The sequence below is a fragment of the Phaethon aethereus genome (genome assembly GCF_964289735.1).
Source record: "Phaethon aethereus genome assembly, chromosome: 1".
NCBI lineage: Eukaryota > Metazoa > Chordata > Aves > Phaethontiformes > Phaethontidae > Phaethon > Phaethon aethereus.
The window spans coordinates 34,829,997-34,849,900 of record NC_138575.1 but is presented as its reverse complement, the minus strand read 5'-3'; the positions used below and the strand labels follow the sequence as shown (position 1 = coordinate 34,849,900).

The window sequence follows — 19,904 nt, the reverse complement described above, 5'->3', positions numbered from 1 at the left end:
TTGCAGATTTTCCTTTAGGGGAAACAGTTAGGCGTATGCTAAGTGCTTTAGAAAATTCTTCCCTTAAACTTCTCTGTTCAAGAAGCAGTATAGAAGATGGCAGACATGAAGGACAGTGGAGATAAAGTAAAGCTTTTTTAACTTTAGTTGTCATACCAAATATTCTTCAATATATTTCCTCTGCCTAACTGGTTGAAAAGTGTAAAAATGCACAGAATGTTACATGAAGTAACACTGATTAATATTACAATAGATACCTCCACGAGAGGAGTGTGAGTATTTTGCAAAAATATGTCTCGTTCCATGAAATTGGACAATTACAACACACATTTTGAAGATGATGAAACTTAGGTAGGTTAAGAAAGGTTAAATGATTTGCTGAAGAGCTGTAGAGGGAGATGGAGGGAGTAACGGTATGCCTGCCTTGAAATATGTCTTTTACCCGTTAACTTGTCTGTCTGTTGTGGCTGAGACAAAGAATATCTTTGTTTTCCCTGAGTTCCAGGAGATCTTGGCATGGACTTCTTGGTGTACCAATACCACAGGAGGGGTGGACTGGTTGACATTCAGCTCGTGTTAGGCTTTTCAAGCTGAGTCCTGGGGGAGAGCATACCCTGTATAAAGCCATAAAATCCATTATTAGAGCTACAGAATTTGGGATTCCTAGCGGATAATTCAAAAGAACTTACAGCTAAAAGTTACGTATTCCTTCAGTGTAGGAGGAAAACACAGAACAGGAATAACCAAAAAATAAAGAAAAGAGCTTTTGTGCAAAGTCTTAAAGTCAAAGTAAGAGCATAGGGAAAAAAGTATATACCTCTTGCAGGCTGTGGTGTGTGAAATAGTTTTCTTTAGATGAAAGTCTGTTGTGAAATAAAACACAAAATTGAAAATATTAGAATTTGTTTTAAAAAAAATAGTGTTTACTAGGATTAGAATGTCCCGTATTTTTGGAAGTTATTTTCCTATAAATATGAAGTATTTCTCTAGAGGTTTTTTGAGAATCTTGTGTTCTCCACATTTGTAAAGAACACGGCACACATTAAAAGTTTTGATTCTCCTAGAGAGAAAAAAACTAAATGATTGGAAGTGGGAGGTATTTTAGGGATGGATTTCATCATCACATTCAGTGTCAGCATTTCTCTTTTTGTGAAAAAAAATATACTAGTTCCAAAAGTCCAGCTCAGTCCATACCTGTCTCAAGTCTCGTCAGAGCTATAGCCACCTTGGAGCTTTCTCCAAAGCCCTCCTTGGCTCACAGGCAGATGCAAGGAGAGTGAGTGCTTGTTTCTGGTAATGCCTTCTCTTGATCAAGTCTTTTTTCAGCTGCTTTTAATCCTGTGTCAATAATTGCCAGTAATACAAATTCCCTGTTATATCTTCCTAGGAGTATAACTAAGATTTTTTTCATATATGTATATATATATAAAACTAACTCCAGCAGTCCTGGAGTTTTCTCATAATGGATATGAAAAGGAACACTGGATGTTGGCTGTATCCCCAAGTGGATTTTCTTCCCAAGAAAAACTTCATTACATTTTTTTTTGTTTTTCCTTCCTATCATATCAACACCAAATATAGAATAAGTAAACAAGCTGATAGATAAAAGAGAGAAGTAGACATCTAGATGACACAATGGCAGCTTTCTCCCTGAAGAACAACAATGGGCTAAGTAATTACAGACAGAAACAGCATTTCAGAAAGCTGGATGGTCTCTAAACAGACCTTGAAAATGAACATGAACATGCCAGAGCTATTTTTATTATCAACATAATTAAGAGAAAAGACGTGGGAAAATTCTGGACCTAGATCAACAGAAATTGTTGTTTATGGCTGCACTGAAGAAAGAATTAGAAAATGAGGACCAAGAGCAACATGGATATATGGGAGTGGATGAGGGTGAAAATCAATCAAGTAACAGGATTAGCAGTGAATAGATTATTGTAGGGAGACCTGGCTGTTCATAACCTCAGCTTTGAACTGAGGACAGCTGCTGGTGATCATTAATTAATGATTAATGACTTCAGCATTAACTAAGGGTAAAAGCATGGGTTCCATTTTGCATTTGAGTTAAGGAATACCTACAGAAAAATTGGGGATTTTCAATACAAAAAATTAACATAAATATATGGAAAACATAGCATAATCGTCAATAAATTTACAGCATTTGCTCTTTGAAAATAGTGTGCATATACTGAGACTTTAAGTAACCCTGGCAATTAGAGTTTAAACTAGTTAATATGAAGTCTTAAAGAAATTAACCATCTGTCATTTCCCAAATGATCTTAATGGAATAAGTCTTCCAAACCACCCTTATAATTACTACTGATTTTTTTTCTTGTACATGAACTATATGAGGGGAAAAAAGCTTGTAATGGAGATAAACTGTAAGTGGGCATTTAAGTTGTGTTGGCTATTGATAATTCAGGTAACTCTTATCTATTGTCGCTGCTGTGACTGTTGTCACTGCCACCTCAGATGGCCAGCTGGTCACCATGGCTCTGTATATCTATACCAAATCAATGGGAAGGAGGCAGGAGGTCAAAAGTAATTTGAGTTCAAGAATGAAGAGGCATCAAAAGGAGAACATACCTAATATAGTCTCTTTATTTAAATTATTTTAATTTAATTGTGGTCCATAAGTTCCTCACTCAGAAATTGTTGCATTGTGTTACATGATTACAATTGGTGGGCCATATTTTATTTATGTTTTTGGTAACTCTTACGCATTTCTGTGCCTTAAGTGTGATCTCAGCTTTTCCAATGTTAGTAAGGGATGGTTAAGGAAAACTGCCAGCATAATATCCTTTACACATAAGTAAGGGATGCAACTCAGTCATCATTCCTTTTTGCTGTTGAATTGCATTCTGTTTCTTTATTCTTTTTCTTAGATGTTTGCAGACTTTGGATGCACGAGGCGAATATTGGGAAGGCTTGCAGTATGCAAATAGGAAATGCTATACAGATTTTTGGTTTATTTTTAATCATGAAATACACAGTAGGAAAGATAGGGGCTGGTATTGCATAGTGCTGGGACAATGAAGAGGAGGCAGGTGACATACCTTGTGGACAGCATGTCAAATTTTAGGAAGCTCTGCAAGAATCTCTACACAGATAATAAACTTGGTAAGACAGATCCCCAGCTGTCGTTGCATTGACATACATCACAGGATCTAGTGGGTCCTGATCAGTTTATGCCAGCAATCTCTCTCTCTAGGATGCAGTACTTCACCCTAGATATTCATCTGAAGTAACAACATTTTTGTCAAGCAAACCATATGGAATATTCTGGAGTCGTATTTGAAAATGAACCAAAGTAAAATAAAGTACCTCACCCTTACTGTATGTCCATAAATATTTATGTACATATGTGTATATATATATTTGTGTGTGTGTATAATCTATTTGCTGCACAACCAAATTTGCATAAGTGAATTAATTGCATCATCTTACAATTTTTTGCATCTCTAATTTGGCTGTGTCAGAAGAACTACTTAATGGAACATTCATACACACTGTTACTATTGTTATACGATTGTTATTACCATGGAGCAATAGCAAATTTTGGAGTTGAAAATTTTCTTCTATCTAGAAAGAGCTCATTCCACAGATAGTTTAGTCAATACAAATACTATATTTAAGACTTTAGTTGTTTCCCAGAACATAGATTTTATGAATTTTAACACTGTTGAGCATAGAGTCCTGGCCAGTGCAAAATGGAATTTAGATATATTAGATAATAAAGCTTTAGAAGTAATCATTGAAACCAATGCATTTGGTCTTTATAGAAAATGCTTATGGAAATTCAGGTTTGTTAATCATTAAAATTTCTCTGCAAAAGTAATTTTTATTTCTTTGCCTCTGTTGTACCTGGCCTGTCCTCATGTTCATTTCAGTGTGCAGCAAAATATGTATAGAAATTTTGTTAAATGTGTGTCACATGATTTCTAAAGATGCTTGAAATAAATGGCCTCGGTGTTGCTTCTTGCAGCATCAGAAATATATCTGGGCAGTACTGACATTTCTAAATAATGCAAACAATGTTTTTATACTGGTTTTTGAACTTAAAAGCCATATTAATTATTCTTTTTAAATGAGTCTTTTATAAATTGCTTTTTTGCTTCTTTGAAATGCATGGTCCTATCTGCTTCTACATTTCCTGTTTTGATATTTAAGATTGCTGAACTCAGTCTCTGCAACATCCTCCTTATTTACGGTGACTTTCCAAGTGTTTGATTAAAAAAAGGAACCAAAGTGATAAGCATGAATTAATGAAAAATTATCAACAGAGCACCACCCTTTTTATTACAAATAAGTATTTCTATCTTTAATAAAGCTGGACAGTCTGCCTTGTTATTAATAGAGAATCTGGAAGAAGCTGTCTCTGATGGTCTCTTTAAATTGGTGTGGATAGCATGCCATGTGCTGGAAGAGTGAACATAGTAAGATGCTTTATGTACAGGATTTTTTCCAGTGTAGTTTAACCACGTGTAATCAGTCCGTAAAGGAGCATGTCCTGCAGTGTAGGCTAACTGCTCCTTAGGTGCCACTGTAAGAAGGAATATGAAGAAGTACTATGTTTAAATGGTTTTAATTGTGTTATTGAACCTAAGCTCAGATGGTACAGGGCAACAATCTAGATGGAATGTAAAACTTTCTGATTATTTTTTGCTGATTTTTCCCATTCTCATCATTTTAAAATCTCTGCTCCTTTAATTGAATCACAAAATTTCCTTTTACTCTGAGACATTTTCCTCCTGAAAATGACAGGTAAACTTCAATCCAAGAATCATTTATCAGGCCCATAAATTTTTCATGAGTTGCTAATATTTGATTTAGATAAAAATAGATCTGAAGTCTGAGCAGATAAACACAGAAGTAGAAGTGCTGGCTGTTTTGACAGTTTGGGTTATGTGCTGAACCCTCCTCCTGAAAAGTTAGCAAGCATCCTTCAAGAACTTTCTTACAGGAGGATAAGAACCACTGAAGTTTTTATGTAGAATACGAAACCAGGCATATTATCATTGAATCCAAGCTCCCTTACTTAGCTGACAGAAAGTTAATTTTATTGATACTATACACTTTAAGAAAAATTTATCCTAAAAGACTCAGTAGTTTTTCTTAGCCCAGAGAGTAAATGTTAGTAAGGCACAAAGTGTGACAGTCATCTTTTTATATGAAGGACGTACATCTGTGCAAATGGTTTTCAAGGCTCTGGTACGACAAGGTGTTGTACATATGGTTAATACCTTGTTGTACTGGAATACCAATAGCAAGTTTGCTTGGCATAGAGGTCACAGGGCTGGCCCTGCCTGTGGGTGTCTTGATGGGCTTTCAGAGCTGCTCCAGCCATGCACGTAGAGCTGTTCCTCTTAGTGTGACAGTCTGTGATCATCTGCTTTACTCTAATATACTCTTGCCCATAGTAAAGGGCTGCTGTACGTGCCAGGAATGCTTTTGCATTCCTAAGATATGTAGTGGATGGCTACACTTCCTCAATGAGGATGATACCTAATTTGCAAAATTCAGTGATTTGAGCTGAGTTTACCAGTGTGATGTATTGCTGTATAGACCCTACTTCCTGAGATACCAAGCTGCCCAGAGAGGTGGTAGATGCCCCATCCCTGGAAACATTCAAGGTCAGGTTGGACGGGGCTCTGAGCAACCTGATCTAGTTGAAGATGTCCCTGCTCACTGCAGGAAGGTTGGACAAGATGACCTCTAAAGGTCCCTTCCAACCCAAACTATTCTATGATTCTATAATGGTTTTGCAAGATATTTTGGCCTGCTGGGTGCATAATGTTTCTCACATTTCCATAGTTATTTTCCTGTTGTATGTTATATAGAAACTTTTAAAATGAGAAAATAATATATATTTAATATTTAAGTAGCATACCATATTTAAATAATGTCATAATATTAACACAAACTAAGAAAACCAGAATATTATTATGGTACAGATAACACTTTTTACCTAATTTGCATGGTCATGACTTCCATTTTTCTTTATTTTATGGACTTCTTTAGCATAAATATTCTTTCAGCCAGCATGAGAGATTTCACTATGTTAGGAGGTGGGAGTCAAATATTGTAACTGGATTTTAGAGGGGCTGGATCATTTGGTGAACAATAACAATTTTACTTATTCATGCTGAGAGCAAAGTAATTAAATTTCATGCTTCAGGGCAGGGGCCTGCAGCCTGTGCTCTGCGGCACCCAGTGGGAACTCAGCTCGGTAAATGCTGGTGCCTTGGTGCTGAGGGTTGAGGAGAGTATTGTTGGCAATACAGGAGACACATAAGTCCTAGTTTCGAACAGGGGTATAAGGTTAGTGTTGTTAAAAAAAAAAACCAAATAAATACCCAACAACAACAACAACAAACGCACCAAAAAAAACCAAAACCCCAAACCCTAAACCTATGTAGTGTTTAAAATTGATTATTTACATTGTGGTGTATTTTTTCCACCTTTTAAACAACAGGTACTTGCCATTACTAGAGGACAATTTACATCTACTGATGGATTAATGATGTGCCATTCTGCCAGTTTTATACTCCTGCAGTTTATGGCCAGTATTGAAATAACAAGTTGAACATTTCCATAGTGATTTGCAAATGTTAAGAAATTAATTTTCCTGACAACTCTGTGGGGTATGTGCAGACTTCAGTGCTTATTTATAAAGGGGAAGATTCAGAGCAGTGCGGCATACCCAAAACTAGGGAAGAAAGAGCATCTGATTCCAGAAGTAAGAGTTGCATCAGACAGCCCGAACTGGCATATGCCACACTAATAAAATTTGCTAAACCCTGGGCAGAATGATGGCTATGAAAACCTCACATGCAGCTTAGTCCATGTGTGCTGATTGAAATTAGGTGCCTTTAAGTTCCCCAAACAGTTGGTTTTCCTGAAATTAAAGTGTCAGAGGTCTGAAATTATTTATGGATAAATGAATACTGTTGATTTAAAGAAAATGCAAGGAATATATCCAGAAGATGGAAACATTTCATTTTGATGCCTACAGACTAAGACATTGCATTTTGAAATACTAAAACCTTTCATGTGGCATTTTGAAATGACACTTTAGAGCATCTTAGTTTGAAATCACATTTTCCTGTTCTTAAAAATCACAAATGAAAACAATAAAACGTTCAGTAAGCTGAGCACTTATACAATACTTCTTTTGTTTCCGATTAAACAGAGCATTTAAAAAATCATATTGCCTCTACTTTTCATTTATTCACAAAAGGTGTATTTCCCAGTATGTCTAAGTCTAGCCACCAGACTGAGGAGCCTCATCCATCACACTCTGAATGTCCCTTGAACAGCAGGACAAGCTCTGGTTTTGGGTTACTTACTTCATCTAAATAAAGCATTGCGTATGCACTGAAGGGAAGGAAAACATGGACTACGTTTTGAAGTCCTGCCTTCTGCTAGCCGTACCTTTTGCAGTTTGGAGTTGTGCCTTGCACCATTAGTCAGCTTCCTGAAGGAAACCCTGTGAATCCCGCATAAGAATAAATTATGCAGTAGAACTAGCATATGGATTTTCAGTATGTTAGCTGGCTCTTTGGCAAATGTTTATGAGAACACTGTAGCCCACATGGAAAGTATAATGATGGTGGCTTCCTGTTAATGCAACTGGAGTTATGCTGCAGCACAGTTATCACATACTAGTATGTGCTAAAAATATATATCCTGGCTATCCCATGGTTACATGTTCATGTAGACCTGCTGGCAGTAACTACTGCTGTGTTTATCTCTTTTTAACGTGGAAACCTATACAAAGCTTTTATTCTGTTGTGTCTTAAAAATTCAGGGCCTTCCCATTCTTATTTCCCTTTTCAGAGCATGACGAATGTATAACAAACCAGCACAACTGTGATGAAAACGCGCTCTGTTTCAACACCGTGGGTGGGCACAACTGTGTCTGCAAGCCGGGTTACACGGGAAATGGTACCATCTGCAAAGGTAAGCCACTAGAAACCCCGGGGCCTTTGAACTGGATGAGATGCTTTGTCATAGTTGACAGAAATCTGGTTACGTACCTTGAAGAAGACAGGCAAAATACTAGGCTAGACATTTAGGTCTTGCACCTCTACGAAGATCTTCATAGGCAGATATACACTGACTTTGCATTTGGCAGAAATCACGGTATTTTGAGGATGATGCATACATAGATAGTATGCGCTAAAATTTGAAGTAATTATGTTTCATTTCTGTGTCATATTAACAGTTTCTAAACATGTTACGCTATTCAAGGAAGCCCACAGTTACCAACACAGTTACAGCTGTGCAAACATTGCGAGATCTACATTGTCCACAGTCAATCACTTGCTATTTTTCTTGATGAACTGAAAGTTGTTTGGTATGCTGTGTCCTTTTATTGTAAATGAGTAAAGCAGTAGACATAGATGCACAAAACTTTTGCTACACGTGAGGTGGTGCCTTGTTTTCTAACATTCTTGTTCACTGACAAACATTAGAAGTTACATTACTGGTCTTAGAAAGACACTTTCGCAGAGATACAATGCTGCTTTTATTTCCATTGCATTTCACATCAGAGGAGATGGTTCTTGGTACTTGGGCCCAAATCCTTGGAAGTCCTCAGGCTCCTAGCATAGGATTTAGAGGATGCTTGAAAATAAAAGTAGTGTCGCTGTAGGGGAACTGGCTCAGAAGTGGTCTAGCTGCAGCAATAGCATACCCAACGTTCCTTGAAATTGCGCTTCAGTCCTCTTGATCTGTTAGGTGTCAGAACCTAAGGGTCTGGAGTTAACACTGGCAATATCCAATAGATACATTCTACTGCTGTGTACTATCAAGGCTAAGCACCCCAGAATTTCTTTAATTGCTAAGCCTGATTAAGATCTTAGCGCTTGTTATTCCTCCACCTGAGTCACAGTATGATTTTTCCAAATATTCCTAACATAAACAAGCTCTTTGTAAAGCATGGCAGCCTAATCCACTTCCAGTCAAACACGTGGGTAGCAGGAGAGATGTCAACAAATATGCCTTTTTATGCTGTATTCCCTCTTCTGGGGAATAGGAAAAAAGTCTTAGCCTGAGGATGTTCAAAACCAGGGCTGCTCCTCTCAGAAGAGACCTCTGTCTGCGCAGCTCGATCCTGTGCTGTGCTTGGGAATATTCCCCAGTCCTTCTGCTGGAGGTGTGTCAGCTTACAAAAAGGTAATTGAGATTGCTTTGTTAAAGAAAAGGTGCATAAGCCTGGAGCACCGCGTTTGGCTTTTCTGTTCCCTGGGTAAGAGCTCTGACTGCGGATCTGACATTTCAGAGGCCAGCTGGCCCCACTGTGAAAGAAACGTGCATGCTTCCCTCCCTCCCTTTTCAGTACTGAAAAGACAGTATGCAGGAGAAGGCTCTGAGGCTGTGTCCCAGTCGGAGAAATGTACTTCTCTGCAGCCCTGGCTTGGATGCCAGCTTCCTTCAGAGAGACCTGGATGCACCTCTTGTCCCCATGGCTTCAGCAGCTTCTCATGCCCTGTTACTGCCAGCCGTGCTCCCGCGCACCGTGTCATCCTGCGCCGGCACGCTTAAATGTCTCACTCTGTGCCAGCATCTCAAGCCACAAGGCTGGTGCCTGGAAACCGAGAGCTGGAAAGCCCCAATGCATAACACTGATATTCTCTCTCAGATGAGCTGAAGACCTCATCAGTGGTGCTTACACAGAGCAGCTGCAGAGAAGCCTGACATCTCCAGTGGCTGGTTACAAGCGCAAGGTTAGACCAGTGCCCTGGAGCAACTCTTTATGTTGGTGATAACCTCCATCTGCCTAGTTTCACCTGCAGTTTCTTGTGACCAGAGCATTTCTGATTCCATATTGAGGGTACAAGCAGAGCAATTAAACAGCTGCCATGTTTTCTATCAGAGCTGGTTGCATTTCTGTGGCTGCAAAGGGACTCTTTAGTGCGTACGTGTATTCACAACTGTATCTGGAGTATGCTGCACCTGAATACATGAGCATGGCTTCTCAGATTGCAGCACACCAAAGAGCATATCCAGGGATCCGCTTCAAACTGTCATTGGTAAAAGGTTTTAATTTCTTCAGTATCCTTTGAGGCAAAATTACTGTTTTTATTGTCTCAGTATAATCGCTTAATCAAGGAGGAAGGTAGCCAGACAATTCAGTGTTCAGTTGTGCCTGTTATGCCCAGACCTTTATTGGGGCAGCAGAGAAGACCAGCGCTGCCCTAGGAAGAGTCTGTTCCTGGGGAAGATGCTGCCTTTCACCGCTTCCCAGTGCATGTGAAGGAGCACATATGTGAGCTGTTGTCTTCAGATGATTTACTCTAATCTCCTTCTGTAGCTTGTCAGCCCATCTGGTCGGTGAGGCAGGGGGGCCATAAACCAGCTCTTCATGACCTCTATCCTTAGGAGAAGGTAGTCGCTGCGCTCAGGGCCACAGGGACCGCGTTTCGTGCCAGCCTGCCAGTGGCCTGTGGCCACCTGCGTGGTTGCTGGAGCGTAGTTCTGTTACCCATATATTATGATTTTGCATTTTGCAGCATTTTGCAAAGACGGGTGTAGGAACGGAGGAGCCTGTATTGCTTCCAACGTGTGTGCCTGCCCACAAGGCTTCACTGGGCCCAGCTGTGAAACGGGTAAGATTATAATTGAATTTATGATGAAAGTAATCCAAGGAGGATGTTTGAGGTAATCCAAGAATAAAGGATTATTTAAGTGTATGCCCTGAAAGAGGAAGCTGCTACTAAAAAGTTACTTACTTTTCTTATATGCCTCCCAAGAGAATATATTACAGCGGTTCTAATTAGAAGCACATGGACTGCAAAAATGAGAACATGAATTAAGACATCTTGGGTTTTGATGTTTCATAATAAATAAGATTATTATAGACTTGTTTTTCACCTCAAGTGTCCTTTGGTATCTCCTATAAATGGCAAACTGACATCTAGAAATAAATTCCAATAATTGATTACTTCTGGGTTGTAAATTTGTGACTGGTTCAGTACTCCACCTTCCTGTGCAATCTTATTTGAAGACTTCTGATTTACTCAGTGTTCTGACTTAGTGTTAAGGCAGGTTTCGGTGTTCATACTGCTTTTACCTCCTTTCACAGGCATTCCTTTCTCTTCCTGCTACCCCTGAGGATGGCAGTACCACAAAGCCTTGGTTTAGAACTTTATTTTTTAAGTCTTGGATCTAGTCAAATCATATTGCCCAGCAGAGTATGTAGAATGTTAATACTTAACATCTCAAGTGCCTGTAAATAATTCAAAGTTAAAAAAAAGTAAATAATCTCAAAGTTCAAATGAATAGTTTCAGCACCTTTATTTTTTGCTGCAGAATTTTTAAATGCTTTCTAACCGTACATGCCTCCAGGAGGTAAAGGGAGAAAGCTTGGTTAGATTAATTGTCTTCAATATGCCTAATAAAAGGGCAGTCTGCCACCTATGATTGACTATTGTTGCTGTTCTATGTTGCCTTCAATAAATCTTCCAAACAGAGGAAAGGAGGTCATTTGAGCAAGTATTGCTTTCATCTGACTTGTAAACATGTCCAGTTTAATAAAAAACACAGGCTGATCTGAATTCTGTATTATCTGGTCCATTTGAGAGGTGAGAAATGTGATTGTTTTCATTCTTCTATATTCGAGTGGGTATTGCTCCAATGCACAAGAGGAATGCTGTGTGAAAAGCAGTATCCTGATTGTTGATCTTTTTCTAGAAAAATGTCAAAAGAGCAAGTGTTCAAGTATTTCTTACTGTTCCACAGACTTCAAATAACATGGTACAGGATAACAAGGTTTCTTCAATGTAACAGTGTTGTCTTTTTGCTTGGAACAAATTGTGTGCTAAGATAATGCTCAAGTATTAAAGCAGTTACTTTGTTTTAGTAATATTTATCTTATATGCTCCTTGCAGCATTCTGCTGTTATCAACTAAATATAACATGCATAATGTCAAGGCCCACATTCATCATTTCCAGCTTTATACTCCTATCTGAAGTGCGCAAACCAGAAGCATATTTGCCTTAGTCTCCTGGTGTAGTCAATATTAATAGCCACGGTCAAAGGGAGATCATACTGGCTTTTCTGAATTGCCTGGAAGTCCTGTCTTTGCTCCCTGCTTTACAGGGAAACCCAGGGACACTCTGTTCCCAGTTCAGAAAGTTCAGGCACCTTAAGCTAACTTAGCTTAAGTGCATTCAGCCTCAAATATCCTTCAAAAGCAGCTGGACTGCTAGCCTAACTGCTTGTGTCCTTCCTGCCCTTCAGAACATATAGAAGGGCAGGCAGAGGTTTGGACCAGATCTGAATGTCTTTCTGAATATCTGATCTCAATGCTTAACATAAGGTCAGTATGATAGTTTTCACTTGATATCTCAGAGTTAGTGATACTGTTGTTATGATTTGGAGCCAGTTTGTCAGCCCCAAACCAGTTTCATAGGTCAGCTTTGCAAGGAGAAGCCTCTCTGTCCTGGTGGACCTCCACTGCATGTCATATTTTTTCTTACTGTTGAAATAAGTAATGCTAGAGATCAGCCACAGGGGTACAAGTCTGGTCACCTCATTTGGATATTAGCGTGCAAGAGTAGGATTGTAATCTACTTGCACGTAGCTTTGAAACATACAGTCTGAAATACCATCAGTGGCAAATGGAAGAGCTATCCTGACGATAAAGAGCAAAGCTGGTTTGTTCTGAGACTGCATTGTCAGAAAAATGGTGCTGCATACAGCCATAAAAGAAAACCTGAGCTTCAGACAGTACATATTCACTCCCAGTGGATGCAACAGAGTTTCCTGAAGGTAATTCTCATTAGGCTTGAAGTGATTCAAGACATTCATTCTACAAATAATTTATGATGGAAGCTTCCCTTTTTGAACAGTCACGTTATCTACAAAGGTGATGTAATCTTTTCTAGGCAGACATCTCTACTTGTGATCACATACAAGGAAGGAGGAGGATTGATATAAAGATGCCAAATCTATTTTTATATCACGTGTTACTTATTTCTGTTTATGCTACATATATTTAAAAAAATGCTTATTGAAGAATCTTTGCATTTTTATCTTAAAATAAAACATACAGTTATATAGAAATTGTCAACAGCTGCTGAACCTATGAATTAATTAACAGGAGATTGAATCCACACCCCAGCAATAACATAGAAAATATAATCACCAGTTTTTACTGTTTACTTCTGTAAAAGGTCATTTAATAGCTCTGTTTAAATACTCTGAATCATAGAAAGGATGAGGTTGGAAGGGACCTCTTCTTGGACCTTGATGATCTCAACGAGATCATCTTGCCTAATCCCCCTGCTCAGAGCAGGGTCAAATGGAGCTGGTTTCTCAGGACTCTGCCCAGTTTGATTTGGAGTGTTTTCAGGGTTGAACACTCCACAAGCTCTCTGGACAACCAATTCCAGTGTTTGGTCACCCTCACGGTAAAAAAAAATAAATTTTTTTGTTACGTTGAAATGCAATTTCCCATCCCACTAGTCCCTTTCCTGGGCATGACTGAGAAGTGTCTGGCTTCCCCCAACACCATCAGGTATTTATACACATTGATAAGATTCCCCCTCAGTCTTTTCATTTCCAGGCTGAACATCTCAGCTCTATCAGCCTCTCCTTGTATGTCAGATACTCTGGTCCCTTAATCACCTTCACAGCACTGGACGCAGCACCCCAGATGTCATCTCAACAGCACGAAATAGAGGGGAAGAATCACCTCCCTTGACCTGCTGGCAATGCTCTTCCTAACACAGCCCAGGAGGCTGTTGGTCTTCTTTGCTGCAAGGGCACATTGATGGCTTCTGTTCAACTTGGGGTCCACCAGGACCTTCAGATCCTTTTCTGCAAAGCTGCTTTCCCACTGGCTGGTCCCCAGTCTCTACTGGTGCCTGGGGTTGTTCCTTAACAGCTGTAGGACTTGGCATTTCCCTCTGAACTTGATGATGTTCCTGTTGGCCTATTTCTCCAGCCTGTTGAAGTCCCTTTGAACAGCAGCACAACTACCTGGTATAGCAACCCCCCCTCCAAATTTTGTATCATCTATAAACATGCTGAGGGTGCACTCTGCCTTATTGTCAAGATGTTAAACAGTACTCACCAGCCCAGTACCCAGTATTTACCGAGGTGTACACCACTAAATGACTAGCCTCCAACTGGACATTATATGGCTGATCACAGCCCTCTGAGCCCATCCGTTCAGCAAGTTTTCAATCCACCTCACTGTCTATTTATTTAGCCTGTACTTTTTAGTTTGTCTGAGGATGTTATGAGAACATCAAAAGCCTTGCTAAATTCAAGATAAACAACATCCACTGCTCTCCTCCCATTCACTAACCTAGTCATCTTATTTCAGAAGGCTAACAGGTTGGTCAAACATAATTTCTTCTTCATAAATCAATGCTGACTATTCCAAATCACATTCTTGTCCTTAATATGTTTGGAAATGATATCCAGGAGGATACCATTGGCTTCCCAGGGGTGGAGGTGAGGTGGACTGATCTGTAGTTCCCTGGATCCTTGCCCTTCTCAAAGATAGGAGCAATATTTGCTTTCTTCCAGTTCTCAGGAGCTTCTCTCAGTCACCATGACCTTTCAAAGATAATTGAGATTGGCCTCACAATGACATCAGCCAGCTCCCTCAACACTCATGGGTGCATCCCATCAGGTTTGATTGACCTGGTTTTTTTCCAATTTATCTAGATATTTATCCTCCTCCACCAAGGGTAAATTTTTCTTGCTCCAGACTTTCCCACTGGTCTTGGTGATCTGGGACTCCTGAAGGCAAATCTTGCTGGTAAAGACCATGGTGAAGCAGGCTTAAAGTACCTCCATATCCTTTCCAAAACCCATCCCTGCACACTCGATCAGTGCATCTATATTCCTCCCGAAGCCTGAGAGGGATGATGCTGTCCATGCTTAGGTCTTGCCAATAGAGCCAGGCTCATGATGTAGAACAGGCTATTGACCAAGAACAGGAATAAACCAGAGCTGAAATAGGTGGTATTGTTGGTGTCCAGAGCATCCCCCTAAACTTTTGATGAGGTTATCTACTGCATGGCAAAGACCTGGCCTGTTTCCTTGGTGGCCATGCTGGTTGGAGAGATGTACTGTTCCATGGGATGGGACTAACAGCTCCTCTAAGCCTTCCAACGGAGTGGAGAGCAGCAGAGGCAGTGACTGATAGGGCACCACTGAGTAGGAAGCAGACAGCCTGCTTCTGATGGGAGAGGTCAGAAGTCTTCTGTTAAAATTATCCTGAGGTTGAAACATGGTTTCAGGGCAAACCCATTCACCCAGAACTCAAAGCAGCTTTCCCAGTTCTGGTGGATTAGGCCAGAAGCTTGCTCGTGTTTACAGGCAGAGTTTTAACTCTTTTCACCTGTCAGCTGCTGTGGAAAGGCTACATCAGATTTCTAAACTCAATGCAGCTTTTGCAAAGAGAAGTCTTGTCTAATTAAGCACAGTAATGGGTTTCATAACATTTTTTGCTTCCAAATGTGTGCTTCCGGAGTGCCGGTAGGAGCCGCGTCTCTCAGAAATGTAAGAAGGAGAATCAACTACTACTGCTAGTCAGGTATTTCCATGAGAAGAGATATTCACTGTGGAGTGCCTTGCGTGAACAGAGCTATTGCAATGCCTTAGAATGATCTGTTGGAAGCCTTTTAGATTAATCATGGCCCGTGCCCTGTGGAAATGGATCAATGGAATGAGGAAGCAGATGTAAGAATCATGTGCAGATATATCAACCTCCATCACCTTTATTTTTAATTGGTAATAGGACATAAAAAAGAGACGTGGAAGGATTCCTATTTCTCTTCCAAAAGGATGTGGGTTGAGGCATTGTTAATGTTGGGGATGCATTTGTTGACTTATAGAGGTGGGGTTTATGTGTTAAAAGATTTTTACGTCTTACAAGGCACAGTAGTAGTTAACCCAGCAGAGCAGCAGTGTAGAGAAGTGAGACTACCAAGCGAATCTAAAAATATTTCTGCCTGTTAATTTTTTTCAAAATACTTGACTTATTTGTCTGTCAATGTCTTGTTTGATTGCAAAACTATGAATTCTTCAATGGGCATTTTAAAATGCTATCTTAAATTGTATTTGAAAAGTGATTTATTTTAGAATCCGGCACAGGATGACTTTGTGTAGATCTGCTTGATGTTATTGTAACTCCTCTTTAGTCTGATGACAGAGCTTTAAGAGTGGACTTGTTCTCCTACTATGTATGCATATCTGCTAGTGCATGTATACAAGATTACTGCATTTTTTCTGCTTGTCAGCTTCATTTTTTGAGTTCCCACACTTGTTTTATGTTTTGAGTTTTCCCCTGGACTGCTTTTAATTATGCATGAGATCAAATAGCAGAGTTTCACTACTAGTAGTGTTTTGATGTCGTTTTTGTTAACAGGTTGGCTGGAAGTATATGGCTTTTTTATGGATGATTAGCTGTAACTTGCATTTCCTGATAATGAACTTTCCTTGGATATCATGGGAATCATGTCCACCTGTTATTAAACAATCCATGGCAAACTGCTGAAAATAAACTGGCACACAAAGCTGTTACCTTTGAAAAGACCTGCTGAGAAAAAGTTTAACCTGCAGATTCGACATTTATTCAGCCATACGTTATTATTAACAGTTGTCTTAATTAAATGTGTAACCAACTTTGTGAAAAAAAATGGTAAGCATCAGGCATGTGAGATCACCCTCTTTTATCTGATCGCTTATCAGAAATAGCCAAATCCAAGGAAAATATACTAGTTGGCTCTTCCCTTTATTTTTTTCCCTTTTTCCCCCCATTTATGGAAAGCTCAAACAAAAATAGCCTAAGTGTTGCAAGTAATTCATGAAGAAGGAAAAAAAATTGATGGCACTAAACCAAATTTTTGCAACTTTGTGCTTAACATTTGTAGCTCAAAATACTGAAATACAACTTAGACAAGTGATTTGGGTAAATAATTTTTATAGACCAGATCTCTTTAGGGTTTTGTGCCATGTTCTATATGAGCTAGATAATTAACATGTGTGACTGTTGCTCTTTTCAGCAAATCTGAATTAATTTGTTCATGTGCACTGACCATAATAATAGCAGGCTTCGGATTATTGAAGACTATTATTCCTGTTCCAAAGGAAGCTTGTGAAAATCTTTTAATTCTGATACCACAGTTATTAGGAAAATAATTTTACTGTTATTAGAATAGAAGGCTTTGTCAAGTAACCGGAAAGCTTGCTAACTTTGCTGATTTTACAAAAATGAAGTATTTTAGTACTTTTAGCATCACAAGAGAAGTGTTTCCATTTAAGCCCTTGATCCCTGGTATTCAGCTAAAACAACCACAATCAGCTTGTGGCCAGGGAGGCTCTGAAGCTAAAGCTGTGACACAAATGGCATTTGAAGCCTGTAGAGCATTGAACCAATTCTGTAAGAACTGGAATAACTTTTGTCAAAAGTCTTAAAAATTCTTGGCTCCAGTCTAACGAAAACTCTCTGTAAGCTATGAAAGTATCACAGTCAAAACTTTCCCAACAGCTCAGGAATCTGCCATTTGCTCAGTTTTATTTTTACAATGATGCTTTAAATTACTGGTAGTCGGATTGGGATTTACAACAATAATACTAAAAGGCTCAAATTTGTGGTACAAGTATGCAAGGTCCCACACAAACCTAGAGTAACAGGAGTGTCCTTCAACAGTTCACGGTCTGACCGGGGAAGTCGGTTGCATGCTGATATAAATGAGTATAACATACAAACTCCTTGAGGAGAAAGCATATTAGGGTTAATCATTTAATTATCTGAAATCCTTACGGAGTTGCTGGGCTTTTTAATGAAGGGGGAAACAGAAGAAGGGAGCAAGAGGAAAGTGGTGGAGCGACCATGAAGGCAGCACAGGCATGAACTGTCTACAGCAATAGCTGTAGGAAAAAGGGATGCCTCCTATAGTTCATTAGTTTTCATAGCCCACCTGGCTTGCTTGGATCCTGGTGTCCTGAGAATTCAGGCTCCCATTTTTGGGAAGGCTCCCAAGTTTGAGACTTAGAAGTTAGAGGATATTTTTGGCAGGAAATGTTTTAATTACATTAAAGTGCTGACTTCAATTTATAGAATTAAGAAAATGTTGAGTTAATCTATAAAGCCTGGATAAAATTTTTAAAAACAAATAGTACTTGAGCATGATTTGCAGTGTAAAATATTTTAATAGATCCCAGTGTGCAGTAGGAATTCATCATATTCTGAAAGTCAGACCTTTTGGAGTCACTTGAGTTTGGCATTTCAATGTCAGTAATTTTTAAAGTTTGTAAGCTACCCAAAACTTTTCCCTTGGTGCAAGCAAAAAAAAAAAAAAAAAACAACCAAAACATCACCCAGGACATAACCCAAAGAAGCTAAATTGTGGTTTGCAAGCAGCTGAGATTTGGCTTGCATGCTGGGCTGCGTGCTGCTATAGCCCTGCAGCAGTGCTGAGGCTGTGGTGTCAGGTCCTTGTGTAACCCAAGGGCTCCGGCTGTGGGAGGAGGTGACTGAGGAGAGATGCTGGACCTGATGTGCCCAGCTCGTCACTGGACTTCACTGCCCTAGCCGTGGGGAACCACTGCCATTTCTCCTCCTTGAGTCCTTCCAAGTGCTCTGCATTTCCCTGGCAAGTCTCCTGGTCTCCTGCCCTATGGAAATCTGGGTATGTGGCATGCTGGGTTGATAAGTTTGGCCTTTCCCACCATAGCTCAAATGTAGATGGAGACATAGAGTTCTCAGTATCCTGTTTAAACTGGTTTAACTTAATTTTTTAACAGTAAATATCTAACTGTATTTTCTATTCTCAGCAGCTGAATCTCTGAAATATAAACACTTCTGAATTACTGCACGCACCTGCGTTTAATTAATATTTTATGTGGTTTCCATTTCAGCAGAAAGAGTCAGGACCCAGCTGCTAAAAATAATGTAATGATTTTGCTGAGAATGTTGAAATATCTTGCTTTATAATTTGCATCTTTGCTGTATAAAGTCACTACCCAGCTTGCACAGGCTGGGTAATAAGTGATCTGCGTTACAGTCTTGGCCTTCTCAAAGACGGCTATTTTGCGTGTCGGTTACTGATTTCAGAGGCAAAAACAGTGTTGTTTGAGCTAGCCTTGGTTTATTGAGGTAACGCATATAACTACTGTTTTTAGTGATGCCACATCTTACCCTGTATTATTCCATTTTAAATTCTGTCTTACTGTAAGAAAAGCAGATAGTAGAATCATGGGCGAACTTATGGGAAACATCCTATAACGTCAACTTCTATGTCTTGTTTAAACATAACAGCTAATTCTACTTAAAAATACTAACATTTCACTATGCTAATTTTTCAGTAAATTGATTCAGAACCCTAATAATGAATTTTTAAATACGTAATTTGTTTTGCAGTCCTATCACTGAACTACAATTATGCAATGTGAAACAAACATCTTCACATAGAATTTTTTTGGTGACTTGAGGAAAAGTTAGCAGGAAATTACTATATGAGTTATTTCCTTACAAAGCTGTGCCAGTGTATCCATCATCTGATTGACAACATTTCTGCTTTACTTGTTACAAAATCTTTTAATGTTTTCAAAATATAAGGTGACTTTTGAGATTTGAACCAGCACTAGTAAAGAGTAGTCTAAAATTGGCAGGGTAATTTGCATGGTCACCTTAATGTAATTTTCCTGTTGAAAATTGAAAGGTATTAAATTTTACCTTCTGAGCTACTGTAGGCAAATAGTGCCTAAGAGCAATGATTCAAATACTGAACTATGCCCCAGTGAACCATCTAATCCAATGCCTTGGTGGTGTTCCCAAGTCCTTTTGGTACTTGGAAAGTGTATGTCTTCTTTTTCTTTTGGCTTGCCTCGATTTCAAATAAATAGTTTTGAGAACAGTAGTTCTAGG

The 19,904-nt window shown here is 39.2% G+C and overlaps 1 protein-coding gene across 2 annotated transcripts in view; it reads left to right on the top strand.

Annotated features, from left to right (window-relative positions):
• The window catches only part of NELL2 (neural EGFL like 2), a 160,870-nt gene that overhangs the window by 106,670 nt on the left and 34,296 nt on the right, over nucleotides 1-19,904 (top strand). For both annotated transcript variants that reach the window (XM_082011705.1, XM_082011706.1), the window contains 2 exons: nucleotides 7,846-7,968; nucleotides 10,524-10,619. In XM_082011705.1, the coding sequence (XP_081867831.1) occupies nucleotides 7,846-7,968; nucleotides 10,524-10,619 (219 nt within the window). The remainder of the gene's footprint in view (nucleotides 1-7,845; nucleotides 7,969-10,523; nucleotides 10,620-19,904) is intronic.